Source organism: Theropithecus gelada, chromosome 8 (genome assembly GCF_003255815.1).
Source record: "Theropithecus gelada isolate Dixy chromosome 8, Tgel_1.0, whole genome shotgun sequence".
Lineage (NCBI taxonomy): Eukaryota > Metazoa > Chordata > Mammalia > Primates > Cercopithecidae > Theropithecus > Theropithecus gelada.
In genome coordinates, this window is record NC_037676.1 from 15,839,671 (window position 1) to 15,852,914 (window position 13,244).

Genomic DNA, 13,244 nt, shown 5'->3' on the forward strand with positions numbered 1-13,244 from the left:
TAATTGTAAAATACTGTCATCACCTACCCTGCCAGAAGAAAACCCCATACTCATTACAGTCATTCCCCATTCCTATCTCCCCACAGCCCCTGGCTACTACTAATCAACATTCTATCTCTATGGATTTGCCTAGTTTAGATGTTTTATATAAATTGAGAATGGAATAATACAATATGTGGCTTTTTGTATCTGGCTTCTTTCACTTAGGCTATGTCCTCAAAGTTCATTCATGGTATAGCATGTATCAGTACTTCATTCCTTTTTCTGGCTGAAGAGTATTCCATTACATGGATATACCACATTTTGTTTCTCCATTCATGTCATGAACACCTGGGTTCAGAGTACATTTCACCAGATTTCGTGTTTTGAAGTTAGAGGAGGTGTTATAAGATCAAGTATTATGTAGTCATTCAAAAAGCATTCATTTGGGTTATGTGCAAAAGCGCTGTGCTGGGCAGTGTGAGGAACAGAGATAAATACAGACCCAGCCCTAAGAAACATGGAGTAGTGGAGCAGAGAGAGGCAGAGTTCATGCAATGTAAGAATTTCAGAAAGGCAAAAGTTCTTGAAGAGGGATGGAGTGGTAAAGTTAGAAGGAAGAGAACAGACTAAGTTTCAGGGAGGAAGGAACATTTTAACAGGACTGTGAAAGATTTAAACTTGGACATTCTGCTCATGGCTAGTAAGCATTCCTGGCAGGTGGAGGGACAGTGAGAGGAAAAAACAAACGTAGGAAGGTCTAAATTGTATATAAGCAGCAGAAACCGTTAAATGTTAGCATGGAAAATAAAGTTGAAAAGAGAAAATCTCAAATGCTAGCCTGAGGAAGTTTGACTTTGTAATAATGAAGAGCCAGTTTTAAAGAGCCAGACTGCTGGAATAGACTACACAGAATCCTAAGATTTTCATAAACTACAGTAGTACCGCTGGAAACAAAGTTATCCAATTAGGAAAAGCATTTTATTATAACCTCCCTGTCCAAGTATAGGGAAGTTATTAGAAGCCAAAGGATAGACTTTATAGTCAGTCTCCCCTATTGCCAATTATAGATTAATATAATAGTTACATAATTTTTAAAAGTGGAGAAAGATCTTTATAAGTACATATATTTGATTTTATTCACTTTTTCACTTTGCCAGAAAGATTTAATTTTACTACTCCCAAATAACAGTAATCAAAAAGTTGACCTAAAAATAAGGAACAACCAAAAATTTGTGGAACTGAGCCACAAGCCAGATGTGTGAAATGCATTAAATGCCTAGGTCTGGGCTTCGGTTATCTCAGTCCTCACCTGGATGGGGTTGTGTCTCAGGTGTTCTACTGGCTAAACATGAGAAATGGTTGTGTTGCACTGAATCTTAGGAGGCTTTCATGAAGCCTTGCTCTTCAAGAAATAAGCACAGAAAATAGATTAACAAAGCAAGTATGTCTTACTTCTTCCAGGGCCTCTAGTTCTTCCTCTAGCTGCTGAGTTTCCTCCTTCACTGCCATCAGGTAATCTGTAACTGACTGTCGGGGCTGCATCCCTTTTTCAAAGCGGTTATACATTCCACTCCAAAACCTGGAAAGGACGGCAAAGCGTCATTACCACCTTATCACAATCTGAGAATTCACATCTTCAAATCTTCTAAGTTATCTGTGATACCACAGTCTTAATAATAACCGAATGCAAATTTCAGCCTCAAAAAAGCCACTGCTTAAGGTAATAGTTTCATGTTGATGTTTTTTTCCTTGGGTCAGCAAATGCCTTTGGAGAGAGTAAGTTTATGAAAAGTCTACTTGTATATATGAATTAGAAAACACAGAATACATTTTTCTAAAATTGAAATAGCACATGTAACCATTTTCTTTTAAGAAAATGGCTGTTAGTTTTGAACTTTGAAATTGTGTATTTATGGGTGCAGCACACCAACATGGCACAAGTATACACATGTAACAAACCTGCATGTTATGCACATGTACCCTAGAACTTAAAGTGTAATAATAATAATAAATTTAAAAAAAGAAATTGTATATTTAGAATCTTTCAGCTACAAAGGGAATCTTCAACTTGCAGCTTTTATCTTTTTTATCACTACCACTAAAAGTTGACATCTACATTTGTAATAAACCCCTCTTTTTATTTTATGGCAGAGTTTCACTCTTGTCATCCAAACCGGAGTACAGTGGTGTGATATTGGCTCACTGCAACCTCCACCTCCCGGGTTCAAGTGATTCTCCTGCCTCAGCCTCCCAAGTAGCTGGGATTACAGGCATGCACCACCACACCCGGCTAAGTTTATATATATTTTTAGTAGAGACGGGGTTTCACCATGTTGATCAGGTTGGTCACGAACTCCTGACCTCAGGTGATCCACCTGCCTCAGCCTCCTAAAGTGCTAGGATTACGGGTAATAGCCACCACGCCCGACCAATAAATCCCTTTTTATCCTACACAGAAAAGCATACTGGAGTGCAAATGAGAAAAATGGTGTTATCATAGAGTTATCCTTAGACCCACTATTTTATTTATGTAGAAAAGTACTTTGAGGCCAAGAACTTGGTGTCATTGTTTAATCTGCAGTGCCCAGAACAGTGTTTGCTCCTCAATAAAATATGTGTTGACTAGCTGTTAATAATAAGTCAGTTGCAATCCAATTGGTCATATCTCAACAGCTCTTAAAACTTGTTTTACGCGCACTATGGAGGCTTCTGTTTAGTATGATGGAATGTTCTACTATAAATTCTGAGGAAATAATTAGATTGAAATAATTGAGGAAAAAAAACCTTGAGAAACGAAATCTATACAGGAAGAAAAGCCATCAAGTCTGTGTTGGGAGTGAGTAGGAAGAAAGAGATGGGGTTTCTGTTTATTCTGCGTGCGTTTTTTTGTTGTTGACCTTTGAGTTTTTTCATATTATACAAGCCTAGCAAGGAAGCCAAGGGAAAAAACATATGTATCTAGCACATACCTAGTAGAACCTGTAGGATGCCACCCTGCTCTCCCCATCGTGATACATACACTCTTAACGTAATTTCCACAAGGGAAGTATTTCCACTAGGACTTAATTCAGTGGAGACAAAAAGGCAAGGTATTATGTTGGTGCAAAAGTAACTGCAGTTTTTGCCTTTTTGTTGTTTAAACTAATGGCAAAAACCACAGTTACTTTTGCTCCAACCTTAATAAGTCATGATCACTGTTGAAACTTGTGATTCCACATTTGACTTAAGGCATGTGCATTATTCTCTTTCATTTGCTTTTTAAAAAATTGGAACTTACCTTTTTTTTTTTTTTTTTTTTTTTGAGACGGAGTCTCGCTCTGTGGGCGCGGTGGCTCCAGCCTGTAATCCCAGCACTTTGGGAGGCCGAGACGGGCGGATCACGAGGTCAGGAGATCGAGACCATCCTGGCTAATACGGTGGAACTTACCTTTTATGATATCATTATTATAAAACATCAACTCCTGAAGAAAATTCCACATTTAGGAGGAATAAAGAGGCAGAGGAGACACTGGCAAAAATACCAGATCAGATGCTTGAATAAGCATCTCCCTCTGGTGTCTTTTGTGTCCAACAAAAGCCTCAAAGATCAGTGTTTCATAAATTTTGACCTCTGATTGTTAAACGGTACCAAAATCCAAGTTCATACCATAGCTACAAAGTTCTCAAGGGTTTACATACTTGTACATGAAGTTGCATGGTGCTGTAGGGAGATGAAGGGTTCCCTGAGTCTGGCTGTGATCAGCTCTAAACAGAGGATTCAGGTAGTCGGCCCGATTCTTCCACAGGTGAGCCCATAATGAATATGTTCTTTCTTGAATCCTGTTTTATAAAGAAAATAAGTCTCTAAATGACCTATTTTGGTGTTTACACATAGTAGATATGTTATATTAAAGCTGGAAAGGAACTAATAATTGTAACCTGAAAACCACGTGTCTGTTCAACAGCAGGTAAATGTATCATCTTGGTGGCTTCATGGTACAGAGGGAGAACACTGTAATAATCTCAACTTCACCACCATCTGTACTGGCCTTGACAAGGTGTTCGATTCCTTTAAGTGGTTTGTTTGTTTGTTTGTTTGTTTGTTTTGTGTGTGTGTGTTTTAAGCTGTTCTTTTGGGGGAAGTTTTTCCCCCAAATAGTCATTGGACATTTATAATTTGTCAGACACAATTCTAAGTGTTTCACATGTTTTCTCTCATTTAATCCTCACTGAATTGCTGTGAGATATGTCTAATTTACAGATGAGGAAACTGAGGAATAGAGAAAGTGGTTTCCCAAAGTCCTATAGCTAGTAAGTGGAAAAGCCATATTCAGACCCAAGCAGATACTATTAGAATTGGCTAGTCAGATACAAGAAACCACAAAACTGTATAGGAAAACAGGTGACCCTAAATGATACACTCTGCTCCTTCTAAAGCATCTCCATTTACCAGGAATCACACTTGAGCTTCCTTAGAGAAAACAAACTAGTATCCACTACGAAAACTAATTTTCTTTATGTTCAACTCAGTATAAAACTACTGGAGTCCATTTCATTTGAACTGATCATTCCCCAGATTAAATCTGATAATGTTGTATACACCAGAGTTAAAATCATTTCATTTTACGAAAATTTAAAAAATGTTCTCTCATTTATGCTGCCTAAATCGCTTTATTGTTAAGTTTTTTACTATCACTTATTTTAAAGTCCACATTTTAGCTACTTTTACCCTTGGATAAAGCAATACAGTTTTAATCTGAATAAGTGATGGCTTTAGTTTTATATTTGCTTTCCCAATTAAATTTGCAGTTTTTATTATGGTAGCATAGCCACCAAAGGTATCTAACCTTTTCCTTTTAAATGCAAAAACCACTTTTTCTGACTCCAGAAAATTCTTTTTCGGTATTCGTGCATCAAGTCTATCAAGCTGTCTGTGTATATCAGGCAGAAACTGAGGGAAAAAATGAAACTGTATGTATCTGTCAGTTGATGACATTTAAACCATTTCTGAAATGATGCCAGGAAAAAGAAAATAACCTTAATCTGTCAGTATAGGTATGTGACTAAATGAAAAAAGTCTTCAAAATTATGAAAGACCATCTAAAATTCTCAGTCACCAAAATCTTTAAATAAAAGTTAAACACCAAAACACTTACTTGAGTTCTCGTCTCTCCTTTTGGCTGTTACATAGGAAGTTTCCAAACTGGCAGGAATAAATATGATGTTGAATGTGAATCAGAAACCTCTCATTGAACTCAAAGGCACAGGGAAATTGTTCCATTAACTGCCAAACACACTCAATGAACTGGTCAATAACTGGAGAGATTTCTTTTGGATCACCATCTAGATTGCCATACCTATAAAACAAAGCATTAGAGACTTTTTAAGGCAGATTTATTTTTAAATTAGAAAGCCATAAATGCAAGAACAATCATAAAAGCAACCCTAGTTCCTAAATAAATCTTACCTTACAAACTTGCAATAACAAAAAAAAGTAGAAACGTAAGTTTTTAAATTCAAATTTCCAGAGCCACTTTGTAGTGAAGGTCTAGATAGAAGGGATGTGTTCATGTTATAGTTACAAAAGAAAGTGTTAGTGTAAGAAATAAAATTCGAAAACACTTTCCACAGAAAAGGTATTTTTAAATTGATTCCTTAAAAGTACATTAGAACTTCTAAAATAAATGTTGCACTTTATGAGTCCACACAACTTTAGGGCTCTTCATTTTTTGCACTGTCTAGTTGGGAAGGGATGAGGAAGAAAGACAACTTGAAAAAAATAGTGGTTTCCCAAGTTGCCAGGAATATTCCCATTTTGAAAGCAGTTTTAAAGCTTGTCACATGATTTATCTCCATGTGACCACAGATTCCACATGCATATTTATCTCCCTTTGCTTTGCTTTTCAAGAGCACATCAGAATCTTCTTCCTCAAATGTGTATTGATTTTAAAATGACTCCTTAGCCCTTTACACTATTGTGTGAGTTTTACAGAGAATCCAATAGGATGTTTTGGTGTCATCAAAGACAAAATAACAATATAGAACCTCATGTTAGTAAGGGAACATGAGGAAGAGAAATAAGCAATGATCAGTTTCAGAGTTTTCCCAAGAGTGGGAACATTGGAAATTGTCTAGAAACTTCTCAGATGTTACAGTTTCTCACGTTTAGTAGCTTTAAAAAGGGTTGCCTAATATTAATAATTTTTTTGTCATCAATTATCTAGCTGATCTTCAGTCATTTCCATATTCTCTCTGTCATCTGTCTCCTATCTTGAAGATCCTAACTGCCTAGCATATAATATTAATAGAACCCCAAACTGAAAATAATGCCATGTTAAGAAGTTTATCTAATAATTGAGTGCTTTAATTTTCTCATTTGTAAATGGAGTTCCTATGCTTTCCTGGAAAAAATTATAAAAATAGACTTCCTGAAAATCACAGAATTAGTGATTGATTCATGCTAAAAGCAAAAAACTACAAAAATATACTTGAGCAGTTGGATGCATTTAGAATTTTACCAAAACACAGTAAAACATCTGAAAATATATATCAAACTATCTAATGAAACTTGCTGCCTAAATTTAAATTTTATCACCAAAGACTAAACTAAGTACAGCTATACCATTTAAGATTCAAAGAGTAGAGAACGCCAGAACACAGTACAGGCATCATCAACACTGACAAAAGGAGGCTGGTGGCTCCAAAAGCAATAGCTTGTAGTTATTGAAAGCCTACTACACAGGTCAGTCCTGCAGCTGGCCTAGTTACATTTTTTAAATATCCATGCTACAACCCTGTGAAAAGAAGGCATCCCCATTCCACAGATGAGAGACCAAAGGTGCGACAGTGAATACCACGGTCTAGATCTAGACTTGGACATATCTGGCTCTGAAGCCTTCATCACCTCCCCAGAGACATCTGGGACAAAATGCACTCTGATACAAATGCCTTAGGACTATAGAAGATCAAAGAGAAACTGTTCCACAGGCAGTTCACAACTTGCAGCCTAAAGTGAATCTCTGGACTTCTAAAATGGAATAATTTAGTAAGTCACATGCGAATGGCAGGAGGAAGGGAGGGCTGATCCTCACTAGGACAACTAATGAACAAGCATTCTCTGTCTCTTCTAGAACAATTTAACATTAGTTCTGCCCAAATGTTACCAAGAGGAATCAGTTATAACTTCATTTATCTATGATATGACATATACAACAAAATTTTAGCTTTCTGAATAAGACACAGACTCTTCAAAAGCAAGAATATTTTCCCCTATTCAATTGAAAATTTCAGAAATAGTGCTTTTATTCTAAACATTCAAAACAACAGTCTTAAATATTACTTACCGGTGATTAAACTTATGACCAAAGGAAATCCAGTCCTTTTCAATTAATACCTACACAAGAAAGAATATAAATATCATGGAGAGAAGCAAACAAAAAATAAGAGACCACATACCAATAATGTTGAGGAATTTAGAGGCACTTGCAGAAGTCCCCATCCTCGAGCAACCTGCAAATGCGTGAACAGGCATTATCCACCGATACAGAGATGCACATGGCAAGGGCAAAGTTGAAGGTCATCCATAGGAACAGTAAGTGTAAATGGATGTATAAAAATGCAGGAACCCCACCCACTGAATGCTTCCTATGTGCCAGGCACTGTTGACATTGCTTTACGTATGATCTCATTTAACTGTGGGATGGTATTCTCACTCTTTTAGAAAGGGAAACTGAAGGAAAGAGATTTCATATTCACCCAAGATCATGCTACTAGGAAGCGGACACCACTTCACAGCCCAGCTCTCTCCACTCCAAACCCCATCTCAGCCAATGTGTGATGCTGCCTCTCAGTATAATGTAAATTACCAACCTCTTTACAAAACACAGTTGGTAAGTTTTTCAGTGATCTTCTCTACACATTAGAAGAATTCTAAAATGATGGGGTTTGGCATATATTTGAAGCTTCAGCCCTGCTTTGAAATTAGGGTTAACATGAATTTCTAAGTCTGAAGCAGTCCAGATTATTTTTTTTTTAATTTTGTTTTGGTTTTGTATTTCACATTTTATATTGTCTTATATTTTAAAATGTATTTTTGAGACAGGATCTCACTCAGTCACATAGGCTGGAGTGTACTGACGCAATCATGGCTCACTACACCCTTGACCTCCCGAGCTCAAGCGATCCTCCCACCTCAGCCTAAGTAGCTGGGACCACAGGTGGGCTCTACCTGGCTAATTTTTTAAAAATTTTTGTAGAGATGAGGTCTCGCCATATTGCCCAGGCTGATCTCGAACTCTGGGGCTCTAGCAATCCTCCTTCCTCAACCACCCAAAATGTTGGGATTACACACCGCACCCAGCCTGGATTTTAAAAAATGTTTAGTCAAGTAATATGGATAGTCTGATCAATATCCCCAGTGCTCTAAAGTGACCAGAGATTTCCCCCTACAAAGAAATATGGACTGGTTGAAGTCTGTTCTTGACAACTCGAGACATTTTCTTTGGGTTGTAAGTTTAATGGGGCACAATGAGAATGAGTTGATGGTGGAAAAGGATGTGTGCAAGAGAAGAGCCTGAGGGCAGTGTGTGACTGGCAACCTCTTCACTCTCCAAATGCAGATGAAGGAATCCAGCCCTCCTGACCTCAGTCCAGCAGGGGTCTGAAGCAGGAGTATCACTTCGAGGTGTCAATGCTATCACAGGTCATTGGAAGTTCTCAGACACTTCCAAAAAAAGAAAGACGTCCCAGAGAGGGAGGCCGCCTCTTCGCTCTTGTCCGAGGGTGTTGCTGATACTACTCAATAATGGAGACCCAGCAGTAAAGACGTCCCATTAGGACTCCTTTGTCAGCATCTTCGGTAGCACAGATTCATGATTCACTGAAGCACTTTCTACCAAATCATGGTTAAGAGGTTAATTCATTTTAAGGAACTTACACCAGATTAGCGAAAACATCACCATCCCAGGCAACTACACAATACTCTGTAGGTGAAAGCAACTTGTTAGGTTTTGATGCCCACCTAAAAAGTTCAAACTCTACAGGATACACTCATCATTTTGCAAAGAACAACAACAACAAAAGGCTGTGAAATTTTCAGTATTCTCATCCAGGGGTGTGAAGGACTACTTAAAAAACAAACCCTGGAAGTGAAAACAGTTTTGCCTACCAAGGACTTCTGGCATACACAATATAGAAAAATTTTTCCGCAGATATTTTTTCTAAAAAGTTTTCTGTTATGTATTCACATTACCTCAAACTTGAAATACTTATGAGCAAATGATATATAAAATTGTCTTACAAACTACCAAATATATTTTATATTTGCCCCAAAAGTCATTCGGTAGCATTGACTTGAAATGCTTTCAATGTCCCAGAAATTCATCTGTTTATTCCAAGCCTATTTGATCTCTTCCCCTTTAATCTTGCTGAGCTACTAAAAGAAAAATAACGCTGGCAAAAAAACAGCAGCTGCCAGTAGTTGCAAAAACAGGGGTCCATGGTCAAGGCACCGCCTGTGGGAATGGCCCAGTGGCCACACTCACCATGAAGCCCTTCAGAGTCCGGTAGTGCGGGTCCAGCAGCAGGCTTGCCACCGAGCACACCTGAGCAGTCCTGTCCCAGCCATCTGAACAGTGAACAAGCACACTTGCCCCTTCCTCTGAAACTGCCTAGAAAACACACAATCCACAAAGAGTCACAAAGAATGGCTGTAAAAAGGCAGAACCTCTCATCAGAGCCAGGTTTGACTATATCTACAGAAAGAAACAGCCAAAACGAAACACTTGTTCGTTCACGTATTTAGGGCCCTACCTAATTAGGGCAGAGCCAGAGTGGCCTGGTGCTGGCAGCTAAAGCTTTCCCTTCCCATTCTATCCAGAAGCCACCACTCAAGTCATCTCCAATAAGCATATGTACTTACTAAATATAAGCATTCGTCCTATGCAAACGGACCTTCAACCTCTTCCCTCCACTCTGAGTTTCCACATTAAGCCTTACTGAAATTCTGGAGTTGCTACTGGCCCCAACCATTTCCAAAAAGGAAAAGGCAAAAAAATTGTAAGTTACAAATCTATGAAGTTATAGATAAAAGGTAAGAGTCAAGTAATGGATCCAAGGTTGAGGAAAAGAAGAAAAAACAAAAATGACACCAGAAAATCTCCACTAAGAAGAGTATCTATTTGCTATTGCAAATGCACATCATTTTTTGCTAAATATCTTGGCAGGAAACATACGCTGCGAAACATGGGAGAGATTTCATCATAGCATTTATCACTACCTAAAATTCTAGTTTTATTAATTTATTAATACTCTGTCTCAGCTGGGGGCAGTGGCTCACACATGTAATCCCAGCACTTTGGGAGGCCGAGGCAGGTGGATCACCTGAGGTCAGAAGTTTGTGACCAGTCTGACCAATATGGTGAAACCCCGTCTCTACTAAAAGTACAAAAATTAGCTGGGCATAGTGGTGCGTGCCAGTAATCCCAGCTGCTTGGGAGGCTGAGACAGAAGCATCGCTTCAACCTGGGAGGCAGAGGTTGCAGTGAGCTGAGATCGCGCCATTGCACTCCAGCCTGGGTGACAGAGCAAGACTCCCTCTCAAAATAACAACAACAACAACTCTGTCTCCCACAGCAGAATGTAAGCTCTGTGAGGAAAGAGACTTAATCTGCCTCCTTCACGCCGCATCTGTAAAATCTAGAATAGTACCTGGCACTAAATAAAGATTTCTTCAATAAATGATTACCTCAAAACAGGGAACATACCATGGCATCAGGGAAGGTATGGTTCTCTTTAGGTATAAATCCGAGGAGTTTATTTTTTAAAAAAAGCCTAACAGCACAAAAGACACTGCATTCCAAAACAGCTTGTATGAAAGTTGCAGCAACATTTTCCTATGGCAGAATGGACTCTACCTTCCAGCTACAGGAATGTGACTTTTGCTTATGCCATGACTAAAAAGAAGGATCTACTGGATGTAAGCCCTAAGCCCCACCACTGAAGTAACTCACATTTGGTTGTATTCTACAGAAAATTCTTTTCTCCATCCAGGATTAAGCTTAATGGAAGAGAATACTCTGGAAATATTCTACCATTTGATCACAGTGCTGACACACTATCAGCTAAGCACTATATTCTTTAGCAAAATCGCATCTTCAGTGCACAGATTATATGGAGCTCTACAAAGCTGGCTACCCAGTCAATGCAGTGCAGCTTAGGACAGGGAAGCCCATGGCAGAGGGATACCCATTTTGAAGTCAGTGGTTTTCTCATCTGTCCCTTAATTTATTTTCTCTGCAATTGCATACCTTTGCAATGAAGATTCCTGCATCCATGATGGCTTTAATGTGCCTTAACCAGCCAGAGTTCTCCAGACCCCACAGGAAATCACTCATGGAAGGAGATTTAAGTTCACACACTGCAAGATAAATCATGTTATAAAAGCAAAATTAAGATACTCTCTCGTTTTACATATGATCATGTTTTATAGGTAGTTTGCTAATGATTTCTTTGTTGTAATAGGTATTTTCTGGAAGACTTAAGTCAAAATAAATACCCATGTTTACTAAACTTGATTCTATGGAACCATTTCAAGTAAGACTTTTCCACCTTCTTCGGTCACAGGGAATACAGCACTTGTTTACAACTATTATATATGTAAAGTTTAAATCCTAATATTAATGAAAATCATTAAGAGTTCTGGCAGAAAACATATATTTGCCTTTCCAGCAAAGTAATTAAAAATGGGCTACTAAGGAATAATTGAATTAGGAGTGCAATGGGGAAAAAAATCATGTAATTGTAGCACCTACCCACTTAGAAGTTTCCATCACCCAACCACTTCAGATTAGGACTGTTGTAAAAACACAAGACAGAGCAATCCTAAATTTCTTAAATGGAAATGATCAAACGCCTCTTGCCAGTAACCCCCACCCAATGGGAGTAAGGCCTGTAAGCTTAAAAATAACATATATACCTCTGATCCAATTCTAGAGCATCAGGGTAGGGACTTTCCCATTGAGTGAAAATGAAGAAAACCTAGGATCTCAATGAAATATATATTTACACAACTAAGGCAGGTGTATAAACACCTCTATAATATTATAAACCACCAACTTTCACCTCAGGAGCTTCTTTTATTTAATGTAAAGCATTAAAGAGCTTTAGAGCTAGTGTGCTGAGTACATATCACAAATACTGCAATCCAAAGTGGAGGTTTAGACGTAGAAAACCCTATTCAGGAGTCTTATCAATCAACCAATGAAATTCAATCATGATCTATAGATTTCTGTTTATTTTATTCTCTGTGATGCAGTAAACACACATAGGGAACAGGGAGCCCTTTTTCCTACCCCCACCTCCATGAGCAATGAGCTGTGTAGTCTTGCACGTGTTATTCCACTATCTGAACCTCAATTTCTTCATTTTTTAAAATGGGGAAGGTGTACTAAATTATATCCTTCCAACTCTAAACCCCCAGATTCAACTTTGTGAACTCTTTGAAATTTCTGTGCATATGGGACACATAGCAGCATTAACAAAAATACTAATTTATCAGATGCCCTGCCTCCAAGAATGCAGATAAGAGGATTCACTGTGATTTCCTGCAACATAAAAGCCACACACAAAAAAGCACAAGTAGTTAAATTCTGAGTCATAGACGACAACAATGTTGAAGAAAATAACACTGAAATTCCCAGAAAAAAACCCAACCTAAGAAAACCATATTATGAATATGTTTAGGCAAGATTCCAAAATCTTCCTTCCAAATGCCTGCCCTGAGCTGGAAGCATAGCTCTGAAGACCTAATATGCAGTTGGTAAAGTGACAGCCCTCTGAATTTGCTCTGGTTCGAAGCACTGCCTGTCTAAGGTCACAGTGTTGCTCCTTCCGCACCCCAGGCCCAGCGTCACAGGCAGGAAGACGCTATGTGTCTGATAAAGTACATGCAGAATGGTAAAGGAGAGGGTACTTAGTGGAAGGCCAGTGAAGAATACACAGACTGATTCACAGCATCTATGGCTCTATTAGCCCTGTAGCCCTGGGTAGTCAGCCATGGGCTGAGAGTGCCCAAGCTTACAGTTTTAATCATTAAATTATAAAATATTTAAACATATAAAGATTAAAATGTAATATAACCTGACAATGAAATACTATTCAGTGATAAAATGAGATGAGCTATGAAAAGACACAGAGGGAAGTTAAATGCACAGTGCTAAGGGAAAGAAGCCAACTTTTCCTTGAAAAGGCTACATATTATATGATGTCAACTATATGACCTAGAA

At 38.3% G+C, this 13,244-nt stretch overlaps 2 protein-coding genes across 2 annotated transcripts in view; one reads left to right on the forward strand and one right to left on the reverse strand.

Annotated features, from left to right (window-relative positions):
- Nucleotides 1-13,244, forward strand: part of VPS37A (VPS37A, ESCRT-I subunit) — an 86,104-nt gene that overhangs the window by 54,584 nt on the left and 18,276 nt on the right. The gene's annotated exons all lie outside the window — the stretch shown is intronic.
- The window catches only part of MTMR7 (myotubularin related protein 7), a 114,336-nt gene that overhangs the window by 2,471 nt on the left and 98,621 nt on the right, over nucleotides 1-13,244 (reverse strand). Inside the window, exons 8-13 of the mRNA XM_025393357.1 lie at nucleotides 11,268-11,377; nucleotides 9,504-9,629; nucleotides 7,305-7,354; nucleotides 5,118-5,318; nucleotides 3,661-3,801; nucleotides 1,435-1,561 (exon numbers count right to left, since the gene is read on the reverse strand). Coding sequence (XP_025249142.1) covers nucleotides 1,435-1,561; nucleotides 3,661-3,801; nucleotides 5,118-5,318; nucleotides 7,305-7,354; nucleotides 9,504-9,629; nucleotides 11,268-11,377 — 755 coding nt within the window. The remainder of the gene's footprint in view (nucleotides 1-1,434; nucleotides 1,562-3,660; nucleotides 3,802-5,117; nucleotides 5,319-7,304; nucleotides 7,355-9,503; nucleotides 9,630-11,267; nucleotides 11,378-13,244) is intronic.